Below are 23,919 nucleotides of genomic sequence, written 5' to 3'. Positions count from 1 at the left end.
GGACTTTTTTTTTAATTTTCATTTATGATGAATCTTGAAGCAAATAGACTATCAAAATAGACTATCAAGAACCTTTATTGTTTGAAATCACATATTTAATAAAATTGCTATTTTCTTCTTTTTAAAAAGCGTCCCCTCCAGAAGCACAGTGATAAATCAAACGAGATATAAAGTTAAAGCAGGATTACGATACCTGTGGTGAGCGCAGCATAGATAGCCCATTATGTAGCTTTGTGCTCAGCTACAAACAAACGTAAAAAAAAACATTATTTCTTACAGAATTATATGAATGGAAACGTAACTTTCTAGCCCAACTTGGCTGTAAGTATATTCATATCCATCCATACACACACACATAAATATATAACACTTTAACCTCAAAAGCCTACTTGTGGCTTACAGTATCTTTGAATGCTTATAACACTGAAAATCGAGTTTCAGAAGTGAGCACAGTACCAACACTTTATTGTGCAGCTTCAAGCGTAAAATAATCTAACGAATTACCTGAAACTTATTTTAAAAAGGAAGTGCAAATTCGAGCATACTATAGTGAATGTGCCGTATTTTTTTTATTCCAAATGCCTTTAACTTTAAACAAAAGTAAAATGATTTGAGGTGATATCATCCTCTTTCGACTTCCGAAGCTTGACTTCATGAACATAAAAAATAAAAACTGGAACCACGAAACCGATCAGAGATCTGTGCAAAGTTTACTGAAAAAAGAAAAACTTTTGTGCACGGTTAGCGAAATGATAGATTACTCCTGCACGTGACCCCCTTAGAAAAAGTGCGTTCCTTTCACATCATCAAGCAACTTTCTCATACAACATATTTTCAATTTAAAAGTATCTAAAGTAAGAAAAAATTCAAAGGAATCAGAATTTTGTTGTACGTAAACATTTTATTTCTACATAATGTGATGTTACTGATTAGATTATTTATTCTACCCTTTCAATACTCTGTATTATTTTGTTCGAAAAACCTACAAGCCATAGTCAGTGTTATATTAATAGTCTGATAAACGCAAACATGACTGTGCACTTTAGATATTGTCTGGAGTTTAGGGCCCGGCATGGCGAAGCGTGCTAAGGCATGCGATTCGTAATCCGAGGGTCGCGGGTTTGCATCCCCGTCGCGCCAAACACGCTCGCCCTTTCAGCCGTGGGGGCATTATAATGGTACGGTCAATCTCACTATTCGTTGGTAAAAGAGTAGCCCAAGAGTTGGCGGTGAGTGGTGATGACTAGCTGCCTTCCCTCTAGTCTTACGCTGCTAAATTAGGGACGGCTAGCGCAGATAGCCCTCGAGTAGCTTTGTGCGAAATTCAAAAAACAAACAAACAAACAATCTGGAGTTTAGTGAGTTTCAATCTGTTCTTTTCTGTGATGCTAACTTTTATTTCAATTCTGACATGCTTTGTTCGGAAGAACATTATTACTGAAAATAATGACTATTGTTTTTGTTGTTGTTGCTTTCTATAGCATCCAATAGATGTGAAACTACAGTTCGTATAAAGTTTCTTACTAAAACATTTATTTTACGTAAAACTAAAATTCCTTAAGCCTTTTTGGTAAACTAATTTAAAAATTGGTTAAAGTAGCTCTAAAGTTTTATTGTTTTAAATTTCGCACAAAGCTGCAGGAGAGCTATCTATAGTCGTCCCCAGTTTAGCAGTGAAAGACTACAAGGAAGACGTCATCCACCGCCAACTCTTGGACTACTCTTTTACCAACAACTAGTGAGATTGGCCATAACATTATAATGACCACACGGCTGAAAGAACGAGCATGTTTGGTGGAACGAGGATTTGAACTCGCGGCCCTCAGAATGGCCATGCCGGGCATATACCCGTACAGAGGTTAAACATAATGTCATCATTTCAGCCAAACTTTTAGGTCAAACAATTCATTTAGCTGTAAAAAATTTATTTTAGTGCCTAGGCTTGTTTCTGTATAGTTTGTTTTTTTAAGCGTATATTCTTCACTGTGTATCGTACAAGTCCAACCTGTTCTCGAAATCTGTAGAAGGTTTTTGAAAGTAAGAATGAACAATATTGTTTTATGAAAACGCGCTAAAAAAGTGTTGAAAGGTCGAGAAACGCGCGTGATTTGTATAAAAGCAATGCGTCAAGGGAGAAAGAGAGTGTTATTGTTATTGCTCAGCTACAGTCAATGTACTATAGGCCTAGAAAGATATAACTGTGATGAACACCTATTAATCGGAAAACCACACATATTTGAGCAGGAACTTTTATAGATTTCGAACATTACAAACCGTTCAATTTTAGTGAGTTACTTGGGATGTTAGAATTTCTACAAGGAGATTAAATATCATCGCTGTTAAAAGTCAGCTGTGTGAGGCCAATCAAGTAGATCTTACGAAAACGATAAAATCTCTCTCTTATCCAAGCTGACGGTAATGCCATACATTACAAAGAAGTTTAAGAAAATAGTTATCAAAAATCAATTGAACTTATCGGGAAAACGTAGTAAATATCCAAGAAAATACGAACTGAACCTGAATATCAAATCAATAGCCAGAAAACTTCGCTAAAGTGAAAACTTTACAGAAAACGTGAAATATACCTATATAAATATATGGCCGACCTGAAGATAACCATTTTAACAAAGCCGGTTAGAAAAAGATTCTATTCTTAGAAACTTCGTAATTTTAACTTTCTTTCATGAAAAGCCTTGCTATAGTGACATCATATTTCATGAAAAATAACGAACCTTGCTGTCGGAAATATACTTAATTACAGTTGTAATATCCGACAAACGATAACAATGCAATAATAATGAACCTTGCTAACAGATACGTGCTTAACTACAGTTGTAAAATCAGTCAATAAAATGTTAAAATTTTGATAATAAAGAACCTTGCTAACAGAAATATGTTTAGCTACAGTTGTAAAATCAGACAACAAAATGTTAAAATGCAGTAATAATGCTTGGCTACAATTTTAGAAAATGAAAATAAAAATTCGAATATGTAACTGTGATGAATTTTATTGTCACAAGACTGTTTAACTAAGCCTTGAACACGTTTGAGACAATTTTTGTTACTGGATTAATAACCCGGTCTTCATAATAATTCCCAAACCTTCCTCTATTTTATTGTTTCAAATCATATTTGATCAAAAACTTGGTGAAGTACAGATTTTCAGTAATAGCTTTCATGGACATTAAACTGAATAACATACCGTATTTTTCGGTGTATAAGACGCACCCCTATTTTCTAGGCTGTCTTCAAGGTAAAAAAATATTTTTCACAATATCATTTATTTATTTGTTCAACATCAGCATAATTTTTTATTATTCTTTAGAATAGGCATAAAACTTTTGACCTTCGGTGTATAAGACGCGGGGTGGGGATTAAGACCCCTTTTTTTTTTAAAAAAAAGTGCGTCTTATACTCCGAAAACTACGGTAATTCTTTTAGACAAATTAAAATTTACAGTGTGGTAATCAGCTCAGAAAAATGTTGTTTAATTTTAAATACGTACCTACAAAACAAGAATTTTCTACACCAAGTATTGAAAAACACATAAACTGCCAAAGGACATTGGAGATTTTCTGTAACTAATGATAACTTATTTTTTGTATTACCTTTCTTGTAATAATGATAGACTAGTATAAGAAAAAGGCAACCCAGAATTATAAGGCATGCATACCAATATTGGATCATACCCCTATTATATTAATAATATCACAATGATATCTGGATATTTATCGTTTGTCTTCCTAATAAAAGTATTTTCGTTTACAATAATTTAATATGGAGCTAGTGTTCTGGTATAAAATTTTCTAATTCCTTTGTACTGATTTTGCTGAAGGAAACAAACATATCTATACAATGTGTACAAACAATAAAAACGGGTGTAGCAGCCAATACATGCGAAAAATGGGATTTTGTTACTTGAGCCCGGAGGTATAAATTAATTTTATTATTATTCAAACTTAACTGATATGAGTATCTATATATTAGTCTGGGTAGTTTCCTTTACTAACCGTTTTCCTAATTTTATTCGTTATTATTGAAGTTGTGATGTATTACAAGTTATTTTTTTAGCTACTGGTTTAAGATAAGTTCTCAAACCCGCAGTAACAAGCAAGAAAAAAAAAAGAGAAACGGCAGGCGTGACTGGATAGGACATCTAAAAATATAAACAAGCGTTCGACGATAACGTACATTGTAACGCTAATTACTAGGAGGAACTTTCAAAACCGGCATTACCGATAAAGCTCGAAGATTCGTTAAATTGACATTTGATAGAAAACGGTTGAATAAGCTTTATAAAAGTAAGACATTTTTTCTTTTTGTATAATGCACATCATATATAATTCTATAGTTTTAGATACCCCTTACTAACTGTGCAACTTTTTAATCTAGTTTCGTACTTGAACTTGCCCATTCTCTGAATGTATATCAAAGAAGAACAAAAGCATCGCAATTAGTCTGTGATTGTCCTATCCCTGTACAGTCGAGACACCTGTAATTCGATGCATAAATAACCTTAGTTAACCGCTTTCTCAGGAAACGGTTGTGAAGTCAATGACACCCTCTTCCCGTCTGTATCTGGCCTCTAACGACCGGCAGTTAGCAGACAATCTCAGTGTGCCTGTAAGTTTTTCGTTACATTAGGTAGCTGTCACGAAGTCGTGGGACTAACTAAATATAGACAGTTGAGGTTATTTCTTCAGTCAGTCACTGTATTAACCACTACGTATGTTTGCTCTGTTGGTAAGTAGATGCTATAAAAAGAAAATGTTGAACATTATGTTAACGTGACAGGAAATACAAAAAGTTTTATACAACACACTCAAATCGCAAAAGCTTTAACGCTAATTATCCATAAGTATATGTGTTTGTGATCTATCGTAAGTTTCAAAGCAGAAGTATTGTATTTTGATATTCCAGTTCTTCTTATTTTAAATCTAAACTAAATTAGAATACCCAGGGTGTTGTATAATGTAAGGAGGTGTGATAGTGATAATCATTTAGAAGCAGTGGAAGATATTTCGTATTAAAAGTAATTTTAGTCGGAGTTATGGATCTATATTCAAGGATGCTATTCAGTTTTCTCCAAAGTAATGTAACCTGTTAAACAACAGACTAAAACTCAGGAAGAATATAAAATATCGATAAATCTTGAGTTGAAACACACACACACATAAGACTGAGCATGGTAAAACATAAGATATAAGTGACATAAATATACGTACAGTACTCGAAATCTAGATGAAGGTATTTGCCTATTTACATTTACTAAAGAAAATAACAGGTGGTAAACTAATCTCTCACATCTAAACGACCGGAGCAGCAGAACAAAGATCTTATATAGAGATACTGTTTTATTGCTCACTTGGGTCGTCATTATGTTACGGAAATCAGCAGTCTAATAGCCGTTCTGTAGTGTAGCATTCCACATAAAAGAATGTGCAATACTCTATGACTTGGTATAGTGCTAAGCTAAAACAGAAGTATATAATATGTTGGAAAAACATCCATAAATGACTTTAGTTAGTCATATATATACTAAATATATTTTTTAAAAAAATATTCATCCACGGAGAGAAGCAGGTTTGGTATAAAATACATGTTAACATAAAGTTGTTTAGAACTTTCCAAGTTTCAACTAACACATATTATAAGATACACTGCTCCGATTCTTGGGTGAATTTGAATTTATTCTTTTGTTGACCTTGAATTTTCTGGTATTCGAAACAATAACACATTTTCGCCGGACACTCTTGCTAGTGTAATATACTCTTTAAAACAAGAAACGCAAAAGGGATATTTTTTTTATTTTAAAGAGAAATATATGTAATAACGTTACAAACTCAGAGCATGTGATGTTACACGTGTTAAGGCACTGATTGTCAGACCAAAATGACAATAAAAGTTGTGCACTTTGAAAACGGAGGAAAACATCGGATTTTTCACCAAAACGTATGCGTGTCCAATAAATTTGTTTGAGAGATCTGCATGTTCTGCAAGTGCAACATGTGCAAAATCCCTATAAAAGTGACGGGTTCTCGATTTCCATAGCTCAGTGTTAAGCCACCGACACGCAATACAGTTACGCCAAGACTGACTGAAGCACAACGCAACAACGCCATTGGAAGAAGGCGAATCTCGATCACATGTTGCCAGAGCTGTGAATGTCCACCCAAGCACCATCACAAGGCTATGGAATCGTCACCAAAAACATGGATCAACTCGTGACCGTCCACGATCTGGCAGACCTCGTGTGACCACGCCCGCACAAGATCGCTACATCCGGTTACGTCACCTTCGGGATAGGACCACCACTGCGACGTCTACTGCCTCAACCATACCAGGGCTGCGTAGGATTTCCGATTAGACCGTACGCAACCGTCTATGAGATGCAGGAATCCGACCTCGACGTCCAGTCAGAGGCGTCATCCTCACCCAGCGACATCGTCAAGCACGGCTGCAGTGGACTCGGGCACATCGGGTATGGCCTCATCGACGATGGAAGCATGTTTGGTTCAGCGATGAATCACGTTTTATGCTTCGTAGGCAGGATGGAAGGACCCGTGTTTACCGTCGCCGAGGTGAACGTTTTGCAGCAAACTGTGTGCAGGAAGTTGACAGATTTGGTGGTGGCAGCGTCATGATGTGAGCTGCCATCGTTTACAATGCCAGAACAGACCTTTTGCACATTCGAGGGATACGTCGACGAGATTCTTAGGCCCCATGTGCAACCCATCATGGTGAACGTCAACGACGTTTATCAACATGATAACGCCCGTCCTCACACAGCCCGACTCACCACTGTCTTCTTGAGACACCACAACATCAACGTTCTTCCCTGGCTCTCCAGATCACCAGATTTAAACCCCATCGAACATCTTTGGGACGAGTTGGACCGACGTCTGCGACGGCGACAACCTCAACCGCAGACTCTACCTCAGCTTGCAGCAGCTTTGCAGGCTGAGTGGACAGCCATTCCACAGGATGTGATTCGTCATCTCATCGCTTCCATGGGCAGGAGATGCCAAGCAGTTATTGATGCTCACGGGGAGCATACTCTACTCGTTATTGACGTTGAGTGACGTTAAACTTCACCTAGTGAGCGTGGACTTCGCCTTTGCAGACTTTGGATGTTCAGCAATGAATGTGCAAAGTTTCACACATGTCATACAGAACTACCCGGAATAAACTTGTTAACAACTTGTCTCATATTTTGCCTTTTGCGTTTCTTTTTTGAAGAGTATATTTTACAGATAAATTGTAATTCATTTTACTGTATCATTTTTATGTATTTTTGGTAATGAGAAAATAACGAATTAACTTCGTTGTGCTACATCATCGAGGAAAATTAATGATATATGTAATTTTTAAAATTACACTTTTAATGATATCCGTAGTTATGGTACTTTATTTTAATATTTTTTTCGACGATTCAATTTTCATTTCTTCTAAGAAGGAGCGTGAAACGTTATTAGAAAACATTCAGGTATTCCATTGTAAAAGTATGATTAATGGCTCTTTGACAGAAAACCAGTTTTGCTCCTGTACATCAATAAGCATCATCAGGTCAGTGAATACTATCCGTCAACATTTAATCATGATGCACGTTTAATTATGTGCGTTTTACAGACAAGTTACTGCCACGTAATGACACAAGCTTGAATTTAACTACCTATATATAAAAAACAAGATATAGCACCAAGGCATATCTGATTTTCCTCGAAACAAATTTATATTTTTTATGCATACCAGTAACTCAAATGAAAACTATGAATACAATATTCTTTTTTCCTTTGTTTTTAATTAAGTATAAATTAAAGTACAATCAGATAATTATGTTTTCTCGATAGTTCCAGCTTTCATTTATTCAAACAAAAACTTAACCACCTGAAAAAAGACAGCGACATCTATAGACAATAAGATATGATCACCAAGTTAATGGGGTTTCATTTTTCAACATAAATACAAAATAATTACTAAGAAAATATAAACTTAGTAGTGTTCTAAACTGCTTCTCCTAAATTTAACGTTATCATACTAAAAAGCAGATGAGAGTGCATTTAATATGTTCATTTAGAATTTGACACTTTCAAGCTGAATGATACTTAATGTTATTTGAACGGTCAAGTAGGATGCTACAAGATGTTTAAGTATAGCCACCCCTACCTCAGAGCACCCAATCAACAACGTCGTCGCTTTATGTAAGTACTTTTAACTGAATAGTGAGATTGATAACCAAACACTTTAACCACTAGGTCATGCCCAGGACTGTTGTCTCCATACTACAATGAGAATGTAAATTACTAATATGTTATGGAATAATCTGAACTCACAGAATTGAAGCCCTTGACACAGGTTTTATGAAAATAGATGAAAACAAGATACTGAACAACAGACTGCAAGTTTAATGATTCATCTGTAACTTCACACGTATATTTTTTGCTAAGTTTGAACAGTCGATTTCGTATTAAAGTTTCATAAATTTGGTAAATTCTGTCCATCTGTCGAGTTTTTCGATGGGCTTTTAATGTATATATTAAAACAGTTTAAATGAATGTCATACTTTTTATCATTATTATTATTATAAAACTTCAACATTATTTTCTTTAACTGAACATGTTTTAATAGCTTCAAATATACATTTGTAGAACACTTCGTTTATTTGCAAATGTAAAATACACTGACCAAATAATGTTTCATGCGACTGAGTCTTATAAATGTGGAAAGCAAAGTAAATTGTGGTAACAGTAAGATGTTTTTTAACATTTAAAGAGGTTTGATATTAATTGTATATTTAGTCAGAGTGTTATAATGAGAAAGAAAATCTTTGACTGGCTGTTCAAATGCGTTTGTCCTTAAGAGACTACCAACTATAACACTCGAAAGGTAGTAAATTTGTTACGAAAATAAACTGTGGCTACCAAAGCTAGAAAATATAGAAATAAAATGCGATTAGACAGACGTATAATTGTAATAACTGTCAGACTATATTACAACAGACCGATTCTTGATGACGAGAAACCCACTTGAAATAAAAATGTATCTCAGAACGGCTGGTATGGGGCACGGCAAACACATGGGTGGATGTTTGTATCCAAGAGGATGTAAATTGAAAATACAAACCCTCTCTGGGAGGTCCCCTCACCATGCACAGGAATCCACACAGAGAGGTTAAATCCATAACTTTCGTTATAATTAATCAGCTGCCTGTTTACATCAGAAAGCTTCATCACAAATATATTCATACAGAAAATGGAACAAATGGCCAATAAGAAAAGCAAGTTGTGCACATAATTATATAACACAAATATATCTGTAGCGTTTCTAATTAATACATAAAAATCTACTTTGGACAAAGTTATAAATACTGTGACCTAGAAGGTACATGCGACTGTTATTCAATAATAGGTCACATTACGAGTCACTATGAAGGAAACGCGACTGCGATTCAATAGTAGTTTACCTTGGAAATCTCTGTGAAAGAAACATGTGATTGTATCTTGATAGTAGTTTATTTCAAAAGGTATTGTAAAGAAACGTGTAGCTATGATTCAATAGAAGTTTATCTGGGAGTCACTGTGAATGAAAATATCTTTAAGTATCGTCAGAAACCAGTATAAATTTGCACTCAAGACGTTCACATGCACATTTAATTCTGATTCATCAAATAGTTTTTTAAGGGTTTTATATAACAATGTGTGAAACTGCTAGGTATAGTTGTTGGTTCAATGGAAATAAACAAAAGTGTTCGTAGACGACTGATAAACAGATAAATAAATTAATATAAAAGTGGAGAAGTGGTAAGTGAATGACTCAGAGTTATAAAGATGAATCACAAAAGTAGGTGAACAGATCTACCAATTAATAAATACTTGGTCAACAGGATTAACGGACAGTTTATTGAGTAAGAATAGAGATAACTGAAAGAATGAGTAGAAAACAGATGAGCTATCAGGAAAGTATAGATAAAACAGAAAAATTGCCCCCGGAAGGAGTTAATATATTGATGAAAGAGCATACATCTAACAAACAACTGATTAATGGGCAATTTTGTAACAAAGACCAATCCTTCTAAAATACAGTGAATTTTAAACAATACAAACAAAAAACAATACGTTGAGTCTTAGTGTGATAAAGGAATTGGGAAAGAGATTTATATCGATAAAAGGACAGATTGAACATCTGTGTAGTAGAACAGATAAACAGGTGTGTTCGAACAAGAAACAAACGGAATAAATACTGCAGAGGACAAACACTAGGTTAGCTAATAACGGAAGGACAGCTAAACAGACAGACTGGAAGGTGACCGAATAGAGTGTAAAGTTGGAGGCGAGGAATGAATGAAGAATATTAGATTTTTAGATAAACTGTTTGGATAATTGAAAAAATATAAGAATATAAAAAAACTTAACGGCTACTTGATAGACTGACAAATTGATGTCTTCACGAAGATTCATAACTCTTTTAGTATTATCTTTGTAATAGTAAGACAGATATTAATTTGAAGTAAGCCTTCGGCTTTTATTTCATAACACTATTTTCAGGCTATTTGAATTATCTTTATGATAATATTTTGCAGATCAGAAAACAAAGGGTTAGGAGTGTAAAAACTTCATTGTTTAGATAACAGTCTATTGTGTATTACTTGATGAAGCATTTGTAGTGTACCTACAATCTCATTAGGTTTTTTCAGAGTCGTGATTATTAACCGAATTCTTCCATTTTGCACGTATATCTGAAGATGTTCCAGTCGTAATGAAAAAAAAAGTCAATTTGTAACAAAAGAAAAAATTCAAGTAAAAAAGGCCTTCACAACAACTTGTGACATGTTTAAGCCTTGTGACATGTAATTATTATAGTAAAGAATAAACATAGGTTAGTTATGTATGACATTATATACAGGAAAGAGAATATCGCATAATCTATTCAGCATAAAAATTAGGTAATTATTTCATGTGTTTCTTATGTAGAAGGTGAACAGTTCAAGGCAAAAAAAAAACAACATAAAAAAGACCAAGTGGATGACGGTGCTTCTGTTAAATGCTATTTTAGTACTTTTGGATCAAGATATTCTGCAGAATTAGTTCATCATTCTTCAAACATTTAAGATAACTTATAGTAAACCAAATCCGTGGCAATTGTAAATAAAACTATATTTTTAAAATAATTATATCTCAAAAACTGCGTATTCTAGGGGAATAAAATTTCACCTGGGTACCGTATTCAGGAATGTTTGAACAAGGTACAGAGTGTTTAAAACCCATACTATACTGCATACTTGAAACGGTTTTCTAGCAAATAGGTATTGCTTTTATTTCTCTGTTGTTTTCAATGAATATCAATGGAGACGTGTAGTATCTTAAACAGAAGTAGGCTTAACCCAGTGATCGAAAAAGACGGAAAGCTGTTCAACATCATCTATGGGGTTTTTGAAACATTTGTTTCGTTCCCAAACTTTCACTTTCTTAAAAAATTCATGATTTTCAATGTTTCTTTGAGGATTCCGTACCCTTAGAACAGATTTTGAGATATAGCTATTTTAAATATATGGGAAAGCATTTAGAACTATAGTGTTGGCAAATTATACCCATCTGACGTTGAAATTTGTTAGAAAATAGTTAGTTTTGAATGGAAACCAAAACACATTTACTGACGTTGATAACCACTACAAGAACATTTCTTGTTTCATAAAAATATGTAACAAGTTCCACCGATTACTTGCTTATCTTGAACGTGAATAACTAAACTAATTATCGCTGCAATTTCCTTAAGCTATCGATAGTTTTTATTTAATAGATTGTTATTTAAATTATTCAACAAAATACAAACACATTTTCATCAGGTACTTTTGTGTTATGGTCTAACGATGACTTAAAAACAGAAAAGAAATCTGAGTAGAGTCATTGAAATATGTAAATCTGCGTTTGTTAGCACGAGAAGTAGAGACAGAGAAATAAAATACGAATCTTCCATCAAACGAACGGTCCTTTTGATCATCTACACGTCACGAAATATCTTGTGGCGCCAATAGCGGGGATTCCCTATCGGGGGTCGGTTATAACTACCTACCTACAACTTCTTCTCTTCATGTGTCAAATCTGCGGCAGACATCGACGATCATGGCATGCCTACAACTAAAATACTGATATTATTTAGAAATTGATAATCGGTCCTTCCCACCACTTCTATTGAACAAGATCAAAAGAGAGAGAAAGAAAACACCATAGAAATGCTAAACCACCTGTGAAAGGTTATTGCTGCCAGCCTGTAGACCATAACTCTGATAGGCATTCATTTGCAAATATTGAAAGCTTTTAGGAGTGATATAGGTTATCTCTATACACAGCTAGTTTCCCGTTGCTACAGCATTAATAAAACAATTAACTATACCGAATCAACATGCACGTTCAGTAAGAAGTTGTTTCACAGAATATTAATTGGCTGTAAGGTAAATGCAAGCTCAGTGAGCTACATAGCACTACTGTTTTAGTATGCTGTACAGGAATTGTATTAGAAAAGTACTGGTACATTTTCTTAAAACTTTATTTTCGGACCTAAAACACTTGCTGGTGCTTTCGGATGACGTTGTGAGTCAATTATTTTTTATTAGGTTTTATAAAATATCCTTTTCAAAAATTACGCTTGCAGTAAATAGGAAATTAATAAATATGATATTATTTTGTTTTAGAAATTGAAATAATAATCACCCAATCACTAACCTATGCCGTAAATTTAGTTTTGTAAACTCCATTTCAATTTCTTTTTTCAAAAACGATCAAATCAGTTAACGTTATTGTAGATGTGTACAAATGTTTTCAAATATAGGCCCTAATCACACGAATAAACCTGAAATTCAGCTATCTAAATAAAGGCCACGTTTTTGCACAGTTATTTTATAATATATATACAATGATTTTTGCTGTGAAGTCTATATGAACGTCCATCGAATTCTTACGAAAGAATTTTATATACTTGATTCACGAAGGCTTACACTAAGCTACTACTGTCCAGACAGCTACGAATGAAAATCTGAACGACCTTTTCGGTACTTAAATGTGCTGTCCAATATAAAATATTTACGCTTTTGTTTGATCTTATGCCAATCTATAAACTTTGGGAGACAAGAGAGCATAATTGATCAATGCCCTTGTTAGATAAAAAAATTGTTTGAATGTCAATGTAATAATCTTGTACGAAAAAAATGGTGCAGAAAAAGACCTAAGATTCTTACGACATTTCTAGATCCACCGGAAGAATTTTCTGATGTATGTTTTAAGGCTAGGATTCAAAGAATGCACATCAGCTAGAATTTGATCATATCCCGGGAAAAGTCATGCCCGCAAAATATACATGCAACACAGTAGATGTTTCGCAGGAGCGTTACTGAGTTCTTTCTTGAAAGTTGTGCACTAAATTATAAATCGTAAGTGTAATATTTCATAGTGACTTTACAAAATTTACCGTGGTGTTACATTAGAAATAAAGATTTATAAATCACGAGGTGAAGTGCTGTGCTTGTACGTACTAGCTCTGCAGATATACTGAGTAATGGCATGATATTCTTTTTAAAATACAGCATTGATTTTTATAGCTATTTTTATGAGTGTGATAAACTGACTTAGAGATTTTTCTTTTTTATTATTAGTTGCTGAATTTTTTATCTACATCAAAAATGTGGTTTATTTCAAAGATATTCTTGTTTGCTTAAGAATTTTGTACATAATTACACAACGGTAATATAACAGATCACAATTTTAAACGGATCACCTAAACTTGAGCGAAAGCAAAGAGTTTTATGTATTATAATTTATTGTTTTACGTTTTACAATGTCAAATAGCCGGAACCCGAGCTATTTGTAATATAAATTTATAAATTAATTAAATGTCAATATGTGTGAAATTTATTATATTTGCAAACAATATTGATACGCACAATTTTCTTTCTTAATAGAAATATATTTTAATATACAAACAGCAATATATTTTATAATAACGGTTATTACAAATAATGATTTATATACAAAAGTTTTACAAACTTACAAATAATACTGAGTCTTCTATCCGGCCTGGAACTGAATATTTTATCAACGATTCATGACGAGCGAATTAATTCTACGTTGATACATTGGTGCAATACACTTGAAGGGTACACTAGCTAGCTCTGTTCCTGGCTGGCCTCACATGAGTTTTTCTCACAGCCAAAGTTATACAATGTCTTCATAGAAATACTAACGTACGAAGTTAATTCTCTGAATTGAACGGTCACTCTAAATAAAAGTTGTTCATTTCGACTACCAGGGCATAGTCACGTCTATTTTCTGCTTTAGAGATATCGTGGTCGCTGTCAAATTGACTATCTAAAATGTATCAATAAGCAAGATGACTATCATTTTCGTGGATATGAAATTGACTATTAAGTAGTAACGATGATCTATTACTAGTCAGTTTGACTACTTCCCAGTCAGAATGACCATGTCCCAGTCTGTTTGACTACTTCATGTGTCTATGCTAGTCTTAAGGACTACTTTGTGGTCAGGAAGACCAACACCATAGGCAGTATTTACTCATGAATTGACACTCTTGATGTTTCTTATAGCATTAAGGCGCAGTTCAAGCAAATGACTCTATACATGTATTTTGTTCCATAAATGCAACAATTGAAACGTGACCAGTGCTAAACTTTGCAAGAATTTATTTATCTATTTACTTTTTTTTGTGGGGAGGAGGAATAAATTTCTTTCACACAAAATAAATCCTATCTAAATAAATCTTATTTATTGACCACTACTATTTCTTCACTGTTTTATTTGACAATTGTATTTTTATATTGTTGTGTGCGTGTGTTGGAATATTCGAATATGAAATCCAATAATCAATACATTTATTATTACAATCCACAACGATCTAAGTTATGACTGAAATAAGCTTTTCCCACGTGGTTAACACTCGCGCTGACACGTCCGGGAAATGCATCCGATTCGTCTAGTGATCCGCAGCTCAAATCGAGTACAAATGGAAAGCAGCTATATTAGGCGCGAGCGAGACTATCTCTTTTCCAGAGGGGTGTACCAGGTCGTGTTTATCTGAAGGCTGTAGGTATTATTTGTGGAGAGAGGTTTATCATTCCTCAAAGTGGTCGAGGGGGGATTCAGGGGCTCACATACAACAATACATACAAAGGGGAGGAGTGAAGACGGCACAGTCCACTCCTTAGCGGCAGCCGAAGGTAGGGATGACACTATAAACCCAAAGGGGGCGGGGGATAGAAATCACACACAGCAATATTTTGTCGCACATTGGAGTATTACATATGACGTTTATAGAATTTATAATGACCGAAACTTGTACTAACATTGCACAATTGCCATGCAACCGCGCAGATGACGGAATGAAGAAATCCAGGTAAATATTAATCGTGTATGTCTTATTTTCCTACACTATGTTTCAATAAAACAATATAAGAATACGAATGTTTAAATTTCTAGATTAGCTGAAGTGAATCCATCGGTATTTTTTTGTACAACTCGTCATGTGTAAAAAAGGATGGTTGCCCGTTACATTGTGTAGGTCTGTACTACTGTAGTCTAGTAGTAGTAGAGTAGGAAAAATGCACATATTTGGTATCTTGAATGCATATCCTGTGGTAGAATCAAAAGCTCTGATCCATGTTGCTGCTCTGTTAAATTTAGCGCCAACTACATCGCTGCTAAAAAGATTTTGTTACGGCCACCGCTACACAGATGAAAGTTGTATATTCATTAAAAGGGACCTCGTCTGTTATTATTTTATAGACCTTTGATAATGAAAGATAACATACGATAATACGTAAATAATAAATCCTTATCTTTAATAAATCAGCAGAGCCACAAATGCTAAAGTGTACACACTTTATACGACGTGTGTATTACGGCGGGATCCACTAACACAGCCACCAATGGAGTTACAAATGGGGGCGGCAAGACAAATCATTTGTAAACAGCGAAAAAGTGAAACATATATTGTGTTTAATGTGTGTTTCTTTAATTTAATATTACAAAATATCTAAAAATCTCTTTAGGTACAAAATGTATTTAAATTTTTAAACTCTATACTTTGAAATCGAATGATGTGAGATAGGAGCCAGTACCAGGCCGTACACTATGAATAGAAGGCCTGCGATCCTGCAAAATATTCCCCCAACCCCTCTCCCTTCTTTGCTCCCAGGGAAGTTTCTCAGACTTTGGGTCCCTCTCATAATCCCTACCACATCCATACCGGTGAGAGAAATGTAGGATCCGGGGGATATTGCATCGAGTCATGAGCAACCAAGTTGTGTACTTAAAATAGTAAAAATTGTATATCCTTACGAAAATCGAGGAATACTATGGATCACGCAACAGCATGCGTATGCGTCTGCAGAGATTTCCTTGTGTTCATTCTACAGTTCACAATTCCATTCGGATTTCTGTTCAATATGGTAAATATGTTAGTTAGGTTGAGGTCTGGCCAATGTTGTTTATGGCCAACCCCGGGGGGTTGTGGCAAGAATTTACATTTTGAAGTACGTTTCTATTCGCTAGATTGAGAGCAAGTCCGATGATACACCGTCGGTTCGCGGGCGACTGACATTTGCTAGTTGTTATTGTTGAAATTTATCATTAAATTTAGTTAAATAAATGATACATTTTACGTTCCAGAATGAAAACCCGTGATATTTGGATGTATGTCTTGCATGATATTCATTAATAGACACTGTGAAGTTTGGTAAACTTTGGAGTTAAACATTGCAGAACAGTCAGAAATTTTCAATATTTTCCCTTGCATTAAATGTAATTATAAGGTTAGACATTTTAGCAAGCTTCTTTCACATTTTTCTTTGGTTCATGAGCATGAGCCTGAATTTGTTGTCCCATGTGGAGTTAATGGATGTGAAAGACCATTCCAAAGTATCAGATATTTGGAAAGACATATAAATAAAAAGCGTGGATGGTTTGCTACTACCAGTATGCATGATAATGAAGCTGGTTGTGAATGTGCTAGGTACTTTATGGAACAGAGATATAAAAACTCTAACACTGAAGAGGCAGTTGATGGTAATAAGGAGATGGTTGTCACAGACAAGCGAAGAATCTTAGCTAAAACAATTCTGCAGCTGCGTGAAAATGAAAAAATGCTTACAAAACTACAAATGATTTTTTAAATTTGTTCTGTTCTATTATGGCTGCCAAAGATGAACATTTATTCCAAACCATAAAAAGAACATGGATCAGTAAGGGGGTTCCTAAAAATAGTATAGTTGCAGTGATGGAAGCTTGCAAGAAAGAAAGTCTTGACTTTCATTCCATGATTGAAAATTTCACTGACTACAATAATTTCCAGTCTTACATTGAAGATAATATAACATTTGTAAAACCTGTTGAGTATGACCTGGGAATTGCTGGTGAAGGGAAACATGACACAATGCAGAATGTTTGCTACAACATGATATTTTTAGCCAGGTTGTTTATCCTCGCCAGTCAGCTGATGATTGTCTTAGAAATGTCGTTGATGGTGAACATTTCAAAAACCATCCATTCTGGCAAGAAACTCCCCTTGCTTTTCAAATCATTCTCTATTTTGATGAGTTTAAAGCTGTGGCCCAAGCTGGAATACGAGCTCCTGCTTTGAGATCTCAGCTTCATTGTATATTCTTAGCAATCTTGGTGAAGAGCCAAAATGTAAAAAAAAAACAAGGGCTAAATACAGTGATGAGACCTTTGATTGAAGAACTATCTGTTTTTGAAAACATTGGTATTGACATTGTCAAACCAGAGGGAACATTCAAATTCAGAGGTGCACCTCTTGTTGTTGTTGCAGATAATTTGGGAAGCCATGCTATTGGAGGGTTTCTTGAATCATTTTCTGCTCTAAGATCATCTAGATTCTGTATGATAACTCGGAATGATTGAAGAAAGTTGACTGATATTTCAAAATGTCCAGAGAGATCTATTGCATTCTATAATTACCAAGTTGCAATGGTCGAAACTGAACCGACTTTGTCAAGTACATATGGGGTTAAAAAAAGATCGCCCCTGAACGTTCTGCAGCAATTTCATATAGCAAATGCTCTACCACCTGATATATTACATGACCTTTTTTAATCTGGCTTGGTGTCAGAAATTTTAGTTTTACTCATAGATCAGTATATCTTGTTTGGATACTTCAGCCTTCAGTACCTTACAGGCAGAGTGAAGGAGTTTCACTACAAAAGAACTGATAAAATCAATAGGCCTGAGCTTGTTATTTTGAGAGGGTCTGTACACATTAAGCAAAAAGTTGTGTAAGTTTGGTGTCTCTTAAGGTTATTTCCATTACTGGTGGGTGATGCAGTGCCAGAAGGCAACAACAAATGGGAAGTTCTGTTGGCTCCTGGATATGGTAGAATTGATAATATGTCCATCAATGTCATATGCAAACATTGAATTCTTAAATGATGTGATACAACAGATCCATTCTCTTTATGAAAAAGATTTTCCAAATAGAACTCTCAAGCCAAAGGGACATTTTACTTTGCATTACCCAGAGATGGCCCGCAGATTTGGTCCACTGAGGAATGTGTGGACCATGAGATTTGAGACCAAACATAGTTTTTTTGTTGATGTTGCAAGACGTACCAAAAACAGGAATAATCTAGCTAAAACAATGCCAATGAGACACCAGTATAAACTCTGTTCACATTTGAAAAGCAATGGATTTCTTGGAATAGATGCCTTTGACCTGACTAATCCTGTCAGATTGCCTGTGAATTCACTCGGAGAAGAGCAAAACCTTGTCAGTGCATTTGTTGGGGAAGGCAATTTTGTCACTAAAGCATCAGGTTGTACAGTCACCTGTCTCGCATACAACGCAGGGACAATGGTTGTCAGTAGCTATGAATTCGACAGTCTTCAATTTTCTTCAGTGATCTGTTGCTTTGTTCTTTGGGGAAAACCTTTTTTGTATTGTCAAAGATACCAAACTGTTGGTTATCACAGGCATCTTCATGCTTACATTGTAGAGCCAATGAGAAGCTATGAATTCCTAAGCATTCCAGATCTTTATGATCATTACCCATTGCCTTGTTATGTGAACAAAGATAAAAATATGATCACCCTAAGTCATTACATTCGTGGCGACTGAATGATGACAAATTTTAAACAGAACTCAGTGGTACATTTTAATCTATTTTATGTAACTTGGTATATACTTTCCAGTGACAAATTTCATCAAAAGAGTTGACATATTTTATGTAAATTTGTTTCTGCCTTTTTGTGACAAATTTCATCAAAATTTTCAAACCGAGATAACTTGTGTCATATTAATATGTATCATGCATATTTGCACCAAAATCACCACTATTATCACCATCTATTGAGGTCAGACTACTTATATTTGCTTTCACCTTTTAAAGGCTACTATTTGTTAGAGAAAAACCAAATTACTTATTTAGCTGATTTATACCAGTCCTGCTGTTGTTAAATTTATGGAAATTTAATATATATTTTTGGTGTTTTTGTAGTTGTTCTTCAATGACAACTTTTCTGCATGTGTATACATATAAATCATTTTTGATCAGTACCATACTTTTAGATTCCAGAGAGACGGCTTTATCCTACCACATTACCTACAATGAAATAAAAATTGTGGTGTCAGTAGATGATCTGGGATTGTTGCCCAGTAAGATTTCTGACAACCTAAATCTGGATGTAGATGCTACCAACTTGTCAGCTCAAGTGTACATGGAAGACTGGCAGGACTGGGTGGATGTTCAATGGTCTTACTTTCCAAAACCACGAATAAAGTTGCGCGTTTCTCTGGTTTCTAATGCTGGGGCTTCTGACGAAGCTGTTGTGGTAAGTCGTTTATAAGAATGCGCAACCCATTTAAATTTGAGTGATTTTATAATCATTTATGTAGTCATTGGAAATCACTCTGCGGAAACTTTATTCTGAAGAAAAGAAGTAAAAATATTCAATATACATTATTCAACATAGCACAATTACTGTTGTTGATTTTTAATACAAATTTAGACCCGTTAAAAATTTATTTTTGACCAGAATCCACCGAACCCTCAAGTGCCTTCAAGCAAGCAGAGTGCATCTTCACCCAGTCCCAGTACTGAACAAATTAAGTCCATATCATCATGGTAGGATATGTTTTAATGAACGTCAAACAGATCTTTCAATCTGTTTGAGAAATGGTTTCCTCTTTCACTTGAGACAATTAGGCCTTAGTTAGTATTTCATTGCAATCAGTCAACCCCAGTTTGTAAGTGTTTTGAACTATTTGATATTTTCTTTGGTCAGCATCTTAGCATTCAAGCCTTGGCCAGTGCCCTTTAAGCTGGAAAATTTGTCAAGTCTGCCTAGATCTACTGCTTTGCTGTTGTCGCAAGGGAAGCCTGTTGAGAAAGAAGGATGCAGTCTACACTGAGGTTTCCAACTATACTTTGTAAGTGCTGTGCAGTGAATACCACGTGTACCATTTCTAATTACAAGCATGTAATTGTATCTCTTCAGATGTCTTCATCTGTACTTGATAACCTGCCCAACCTCTATTTCCCAGATATCCCACTTCAAGGCAGTATGACCAAGTAGAGGATGAAATATTTAAGCGCTACCCTCAGCTTTCAGATGCCCCAAATATAACATATAACAAATATGCCTCAAGGTGTTCGTGTAAGTACTATCCACATGTGCATTATGTTATGTTTGTTGTGAAATATATTTTCATCACAATGCATTCTTTTATCTATACATTTGACTTTATGAGCCCAAAAGCCAATGAGTCCAATAAAATTCGTCCTAAAGTGCATAATAGGAATGACCATATCATCACTTGTAAGGGTGTAAATGTATTCTGCAAGAAATATGTTCATTAGTTACAAAATAAATTAAATGGCATTTTTTGTGTTGCATAATATTGATGAAAAAACAAGTGAAAATTTTGTGGGAAGTTATATTTTTTAAAATACACACAAGTACATATATCTACCAAGGATGGGCTGTGGAAAATCCTATTTTGATACTTTGAAATATTTGTTTTGTTTGTATACGATGTAACATGGCTCAACTAATGAAACTCAACTAATTTGACGCTAAAAAGAATACATTGTCATGTTGAACTCGGACAACTGATTTATTAACCAGAATGTATATGACTTTCAGTTTCTCAGATTAAACCTGAAAAATGCCAAAAGTGAAAAGTGGTTTAAAAGAAATACTGTTTAAAATAATTATAGTTATACCAGGGCAGTTTTGTTATTCATTCTCAATAGAACTAATTCTGTAAATTCTAAGTGCAGGAGCTGTGAAGGATGAGGCTTCGTCAGAAATTCCAGAATAATAGAAAGCAGAAGGATTCTGCCTATAGTCCAAAAAAGAAAGAAAAAGACGAAATCTGCAACAGATGAAACCACATCTCAGAAATGAGGGTATATGGATTAAAGCAATACTTGTGTGAAAAGCCAGTTGGGGAGGATGAAACTTCCACCAAGAAACACAAGGAATGGATGAAAACTCGTCTGCATTGCAGAAAAAAGGGTGATCTTTGTAAAGTGGACTTGATTTTAGACAAAACTCTGCATGATCGTAGGAAACTGGCCATTGACAACACTCCTGTCAATGAACTCATAGAGCATTATCCTTTTTTTTGTGGCATCACCAGCACAGCTATTGAATGAATTTAAGTGGCTAGGAAATGATGCAGAAAAAGGAGTGTTCAACTTTCTCTCTCAGTATAAGGATTCAGTAAATTCTCACCTGCAAGACAAAACATATCACCAGGAAATAATCCATTGTTAGCATTTCTTTTGAAACAGTCCTCACACATGCCTGATGTTACATCTAGTATTGCCATTCTTGGTATCCCTTTTCTTCTAAAAGAAAGTGAAAGTATCATGGTGGGTACTGAAGTTAGGGAACCTGCAGAGATTGGTTCAATTTCTCAGTTTTGTGATCAGCAATTCAAACTATATGTTAATGGCTTTAATATTTGTGCCACTGAAGATTTTGTGGAAGCTTTCACTATGTATGTAGGAAGTTTTTATATCTTCACCTTTGCATTTCCAACAAAACTCAAGAAAACTTTCAACTTTGTTGAAAGAGTTGTTCTGGAGCTCTATGATGAGTCCAGGAAAATTACCAAATCTGAAAAAGATGCAGACAGATGTGTTCTTCAATGGCTTCATCTCTTGAATGTCAAAAAACATAGCAGCAGGAAATCTGTCAAAACGTCCAAAGGTAAAGGAAAGTGTTCAAAGCCATAAAGTTATATTAAATCTTGTAATAGTAACTTGTCATGTGTATTTGATCCAGGGTGAATTTTCAAAAACCAAGTGTGTAAAGTTCAGTTGTTTATTTTAAAATTGTTGCTGCATTTTGAATTTTATTTTGGTACATGTATATTGATGTGCACTTGTGTTCAGTTTGGAATAAAAATGGTGCTGCTAAAATGCATTTTATATTTTTCAGGATGGTGGCAGGTTACTGGGACTTGGGTTGAATCATCAGATGGCTGCGGGGTTGACTGCTCAATGATGGTTTTGCTGACCACAACTGACTGAAGATGGTCTCTTTGCCTAACAATAACATTGCAGAGGTGGTTCTGACCAGGTCAACATTACTTCCATGGTCGTTGGATAGTCATAATGACAACAGTCCATTGTTAATGGATGGTCATAATGACAACCGATCCTTGGTCGAAGAGGGTCACACTGATTATGTCATGACTACTCTGTAGTGGTTTGCAGGTAGGCAATGAGACTATTGTCAGATATTCAGCATTGGTTAGAATGACTGCCTAACGAAAGTCATAACGACTATCATAGAGTAGTCAAATTTATTACCTGCCAGGTATTCCTGCTACCATCACCTGACTATTTTCCGACTACACAATAGTAAAAATGACTAATATTTAATAGTCATATTAGGTTGTCATCGATTTTAGCGACTGCTTGGAGAGTCTTTTTTTGGCACCGCTTGACTACCTGATTTACTATTCAAAAGTCGTCGCCTTGACTAGTTCTTATTTTGAGTGGTACTGTTCGAAGTCTATAAACGTTTCTGGTCAAATATCTGTAGTTTTCCGATTACTAAGCTTTTATCACAATTATGTCTTCCAAAGTTTATAGTATACTAATGACTGCAGCAAACCAGCTACATTAAACTGTCTCTCTGCATATTTCTACTTATAAACTAAAAAGCGAAAATTCATTCGGTAACAATACTGGTATTTTACATACACATATCGTACATTGTTGATTCTTACGCCTGAGAATCTTCTACAAATTTAAAGAACAGGCGGGTAATTCACAACACACATTTAACAACATAGGTTACAGGCTTTTCAAATATCTATTAAACTAAACCATACATAAATGTTAAAAAATATATACAGTAGTAAATCAGTTACACTAGCTAACATTACCTATCACCAACTATTGGACCATTTATATCTGATACATAGGATTTTTCAGTCACCCTTGTAATGTACTCACAGATCAAAAAGTGACCAATTGACCAGGCTATGGACTTATTCTTGTGATACCATGTTCCATCAAAAAATAACCAATTTGCCACTTTATGTGCTTATTCTTGTGACAACATATGCTATTCAAAAAATAACCAGTTTACTAATTTACGGAGTTACTTACATACAAGGTAAAAGCGTTTAAAACATTAGACATTAAAAATAAAATGCCACATCTTCAAGTTTAGTAAAATGTTTGAGTTTATAGTGATTAATGTTACTGCTTTATGTATCTTACACAGCTTTAACTCTCCTACCTTATGTTACTCAATTATTCACACAATCGTATTTTATACCGGTCAAACTCTCCTGTGTTATGTTACCGAATAACTCTTACATTTATGATTGATACCTCTTCAACTCTCTTTTATTATGTTACTCAGTAATCCATAC

At 34.8% G+C, this 23,919-nt stretch overlaps 1 protein-coding gene across 6 annotated transcripts in view; it reads left to right on the top strand.

Moving 5' to 3' along the window:
* The window catches only part of LOC143232773 (uncharacterized), an 89,012-nt gene extending 66,576 nt beyond the window's left edge, over positions 1 to 22,436 (top strand). For 3 of the 6 annotated variants that reach the window (XM_076468619.1, XM_076468615.1, XM_076468620.1), the window contains 3 exons: positions 19,588 to 19,850; positions 20,055 to 20,675; positions 21,297 to 22,436. In XM_076468619.1, the coding sequence (XP_076324734.1) occupies positions 21,827 to 22,264 (438 nt within the window). In that variant the 5' untranslated portion in view covers positions 19,588 to 19,850; positions 20,055 to 20,675; positions 21,297 to 21,826 and the 3' untranslated portion in view covers positions 22,265 to 22,436. Of the gene's footprint in view, positions 1 to 19,587; positions 20,676 to 21,296 lie in introns of all 6 variants that reach the window. The other 3 variants (XM_076468617.1, XM_076468616.1, XM_076468618.1) reach the window with 3 other exon arrangements.
* Positions 22,437 to 23,919: the final 1,483 nt, after the last annotated feature.

The sequence above is a fragment of the Tachypleus tridentatus genome, chromosome 11 (assembly GCF_004210375.1).
Source record: "Tachypleus tridentatus isolate NWPU-2018 chromosome 11, ASM421037v1, whole genome shotgun sequence".
Taxonomy (NCBI): domain Eukaryota; kingdom Metazoa; phylum Arthropoda; class Merostomata; order Xiphosura; family Limulidae; genus Tachypleus; species Tachypleus tridentatus.
The sequence above is the reverse complement of the archived record's forward strand: the minus strand, read 5'-3'. Positions and strand labels throughout refer to the sequence as shown.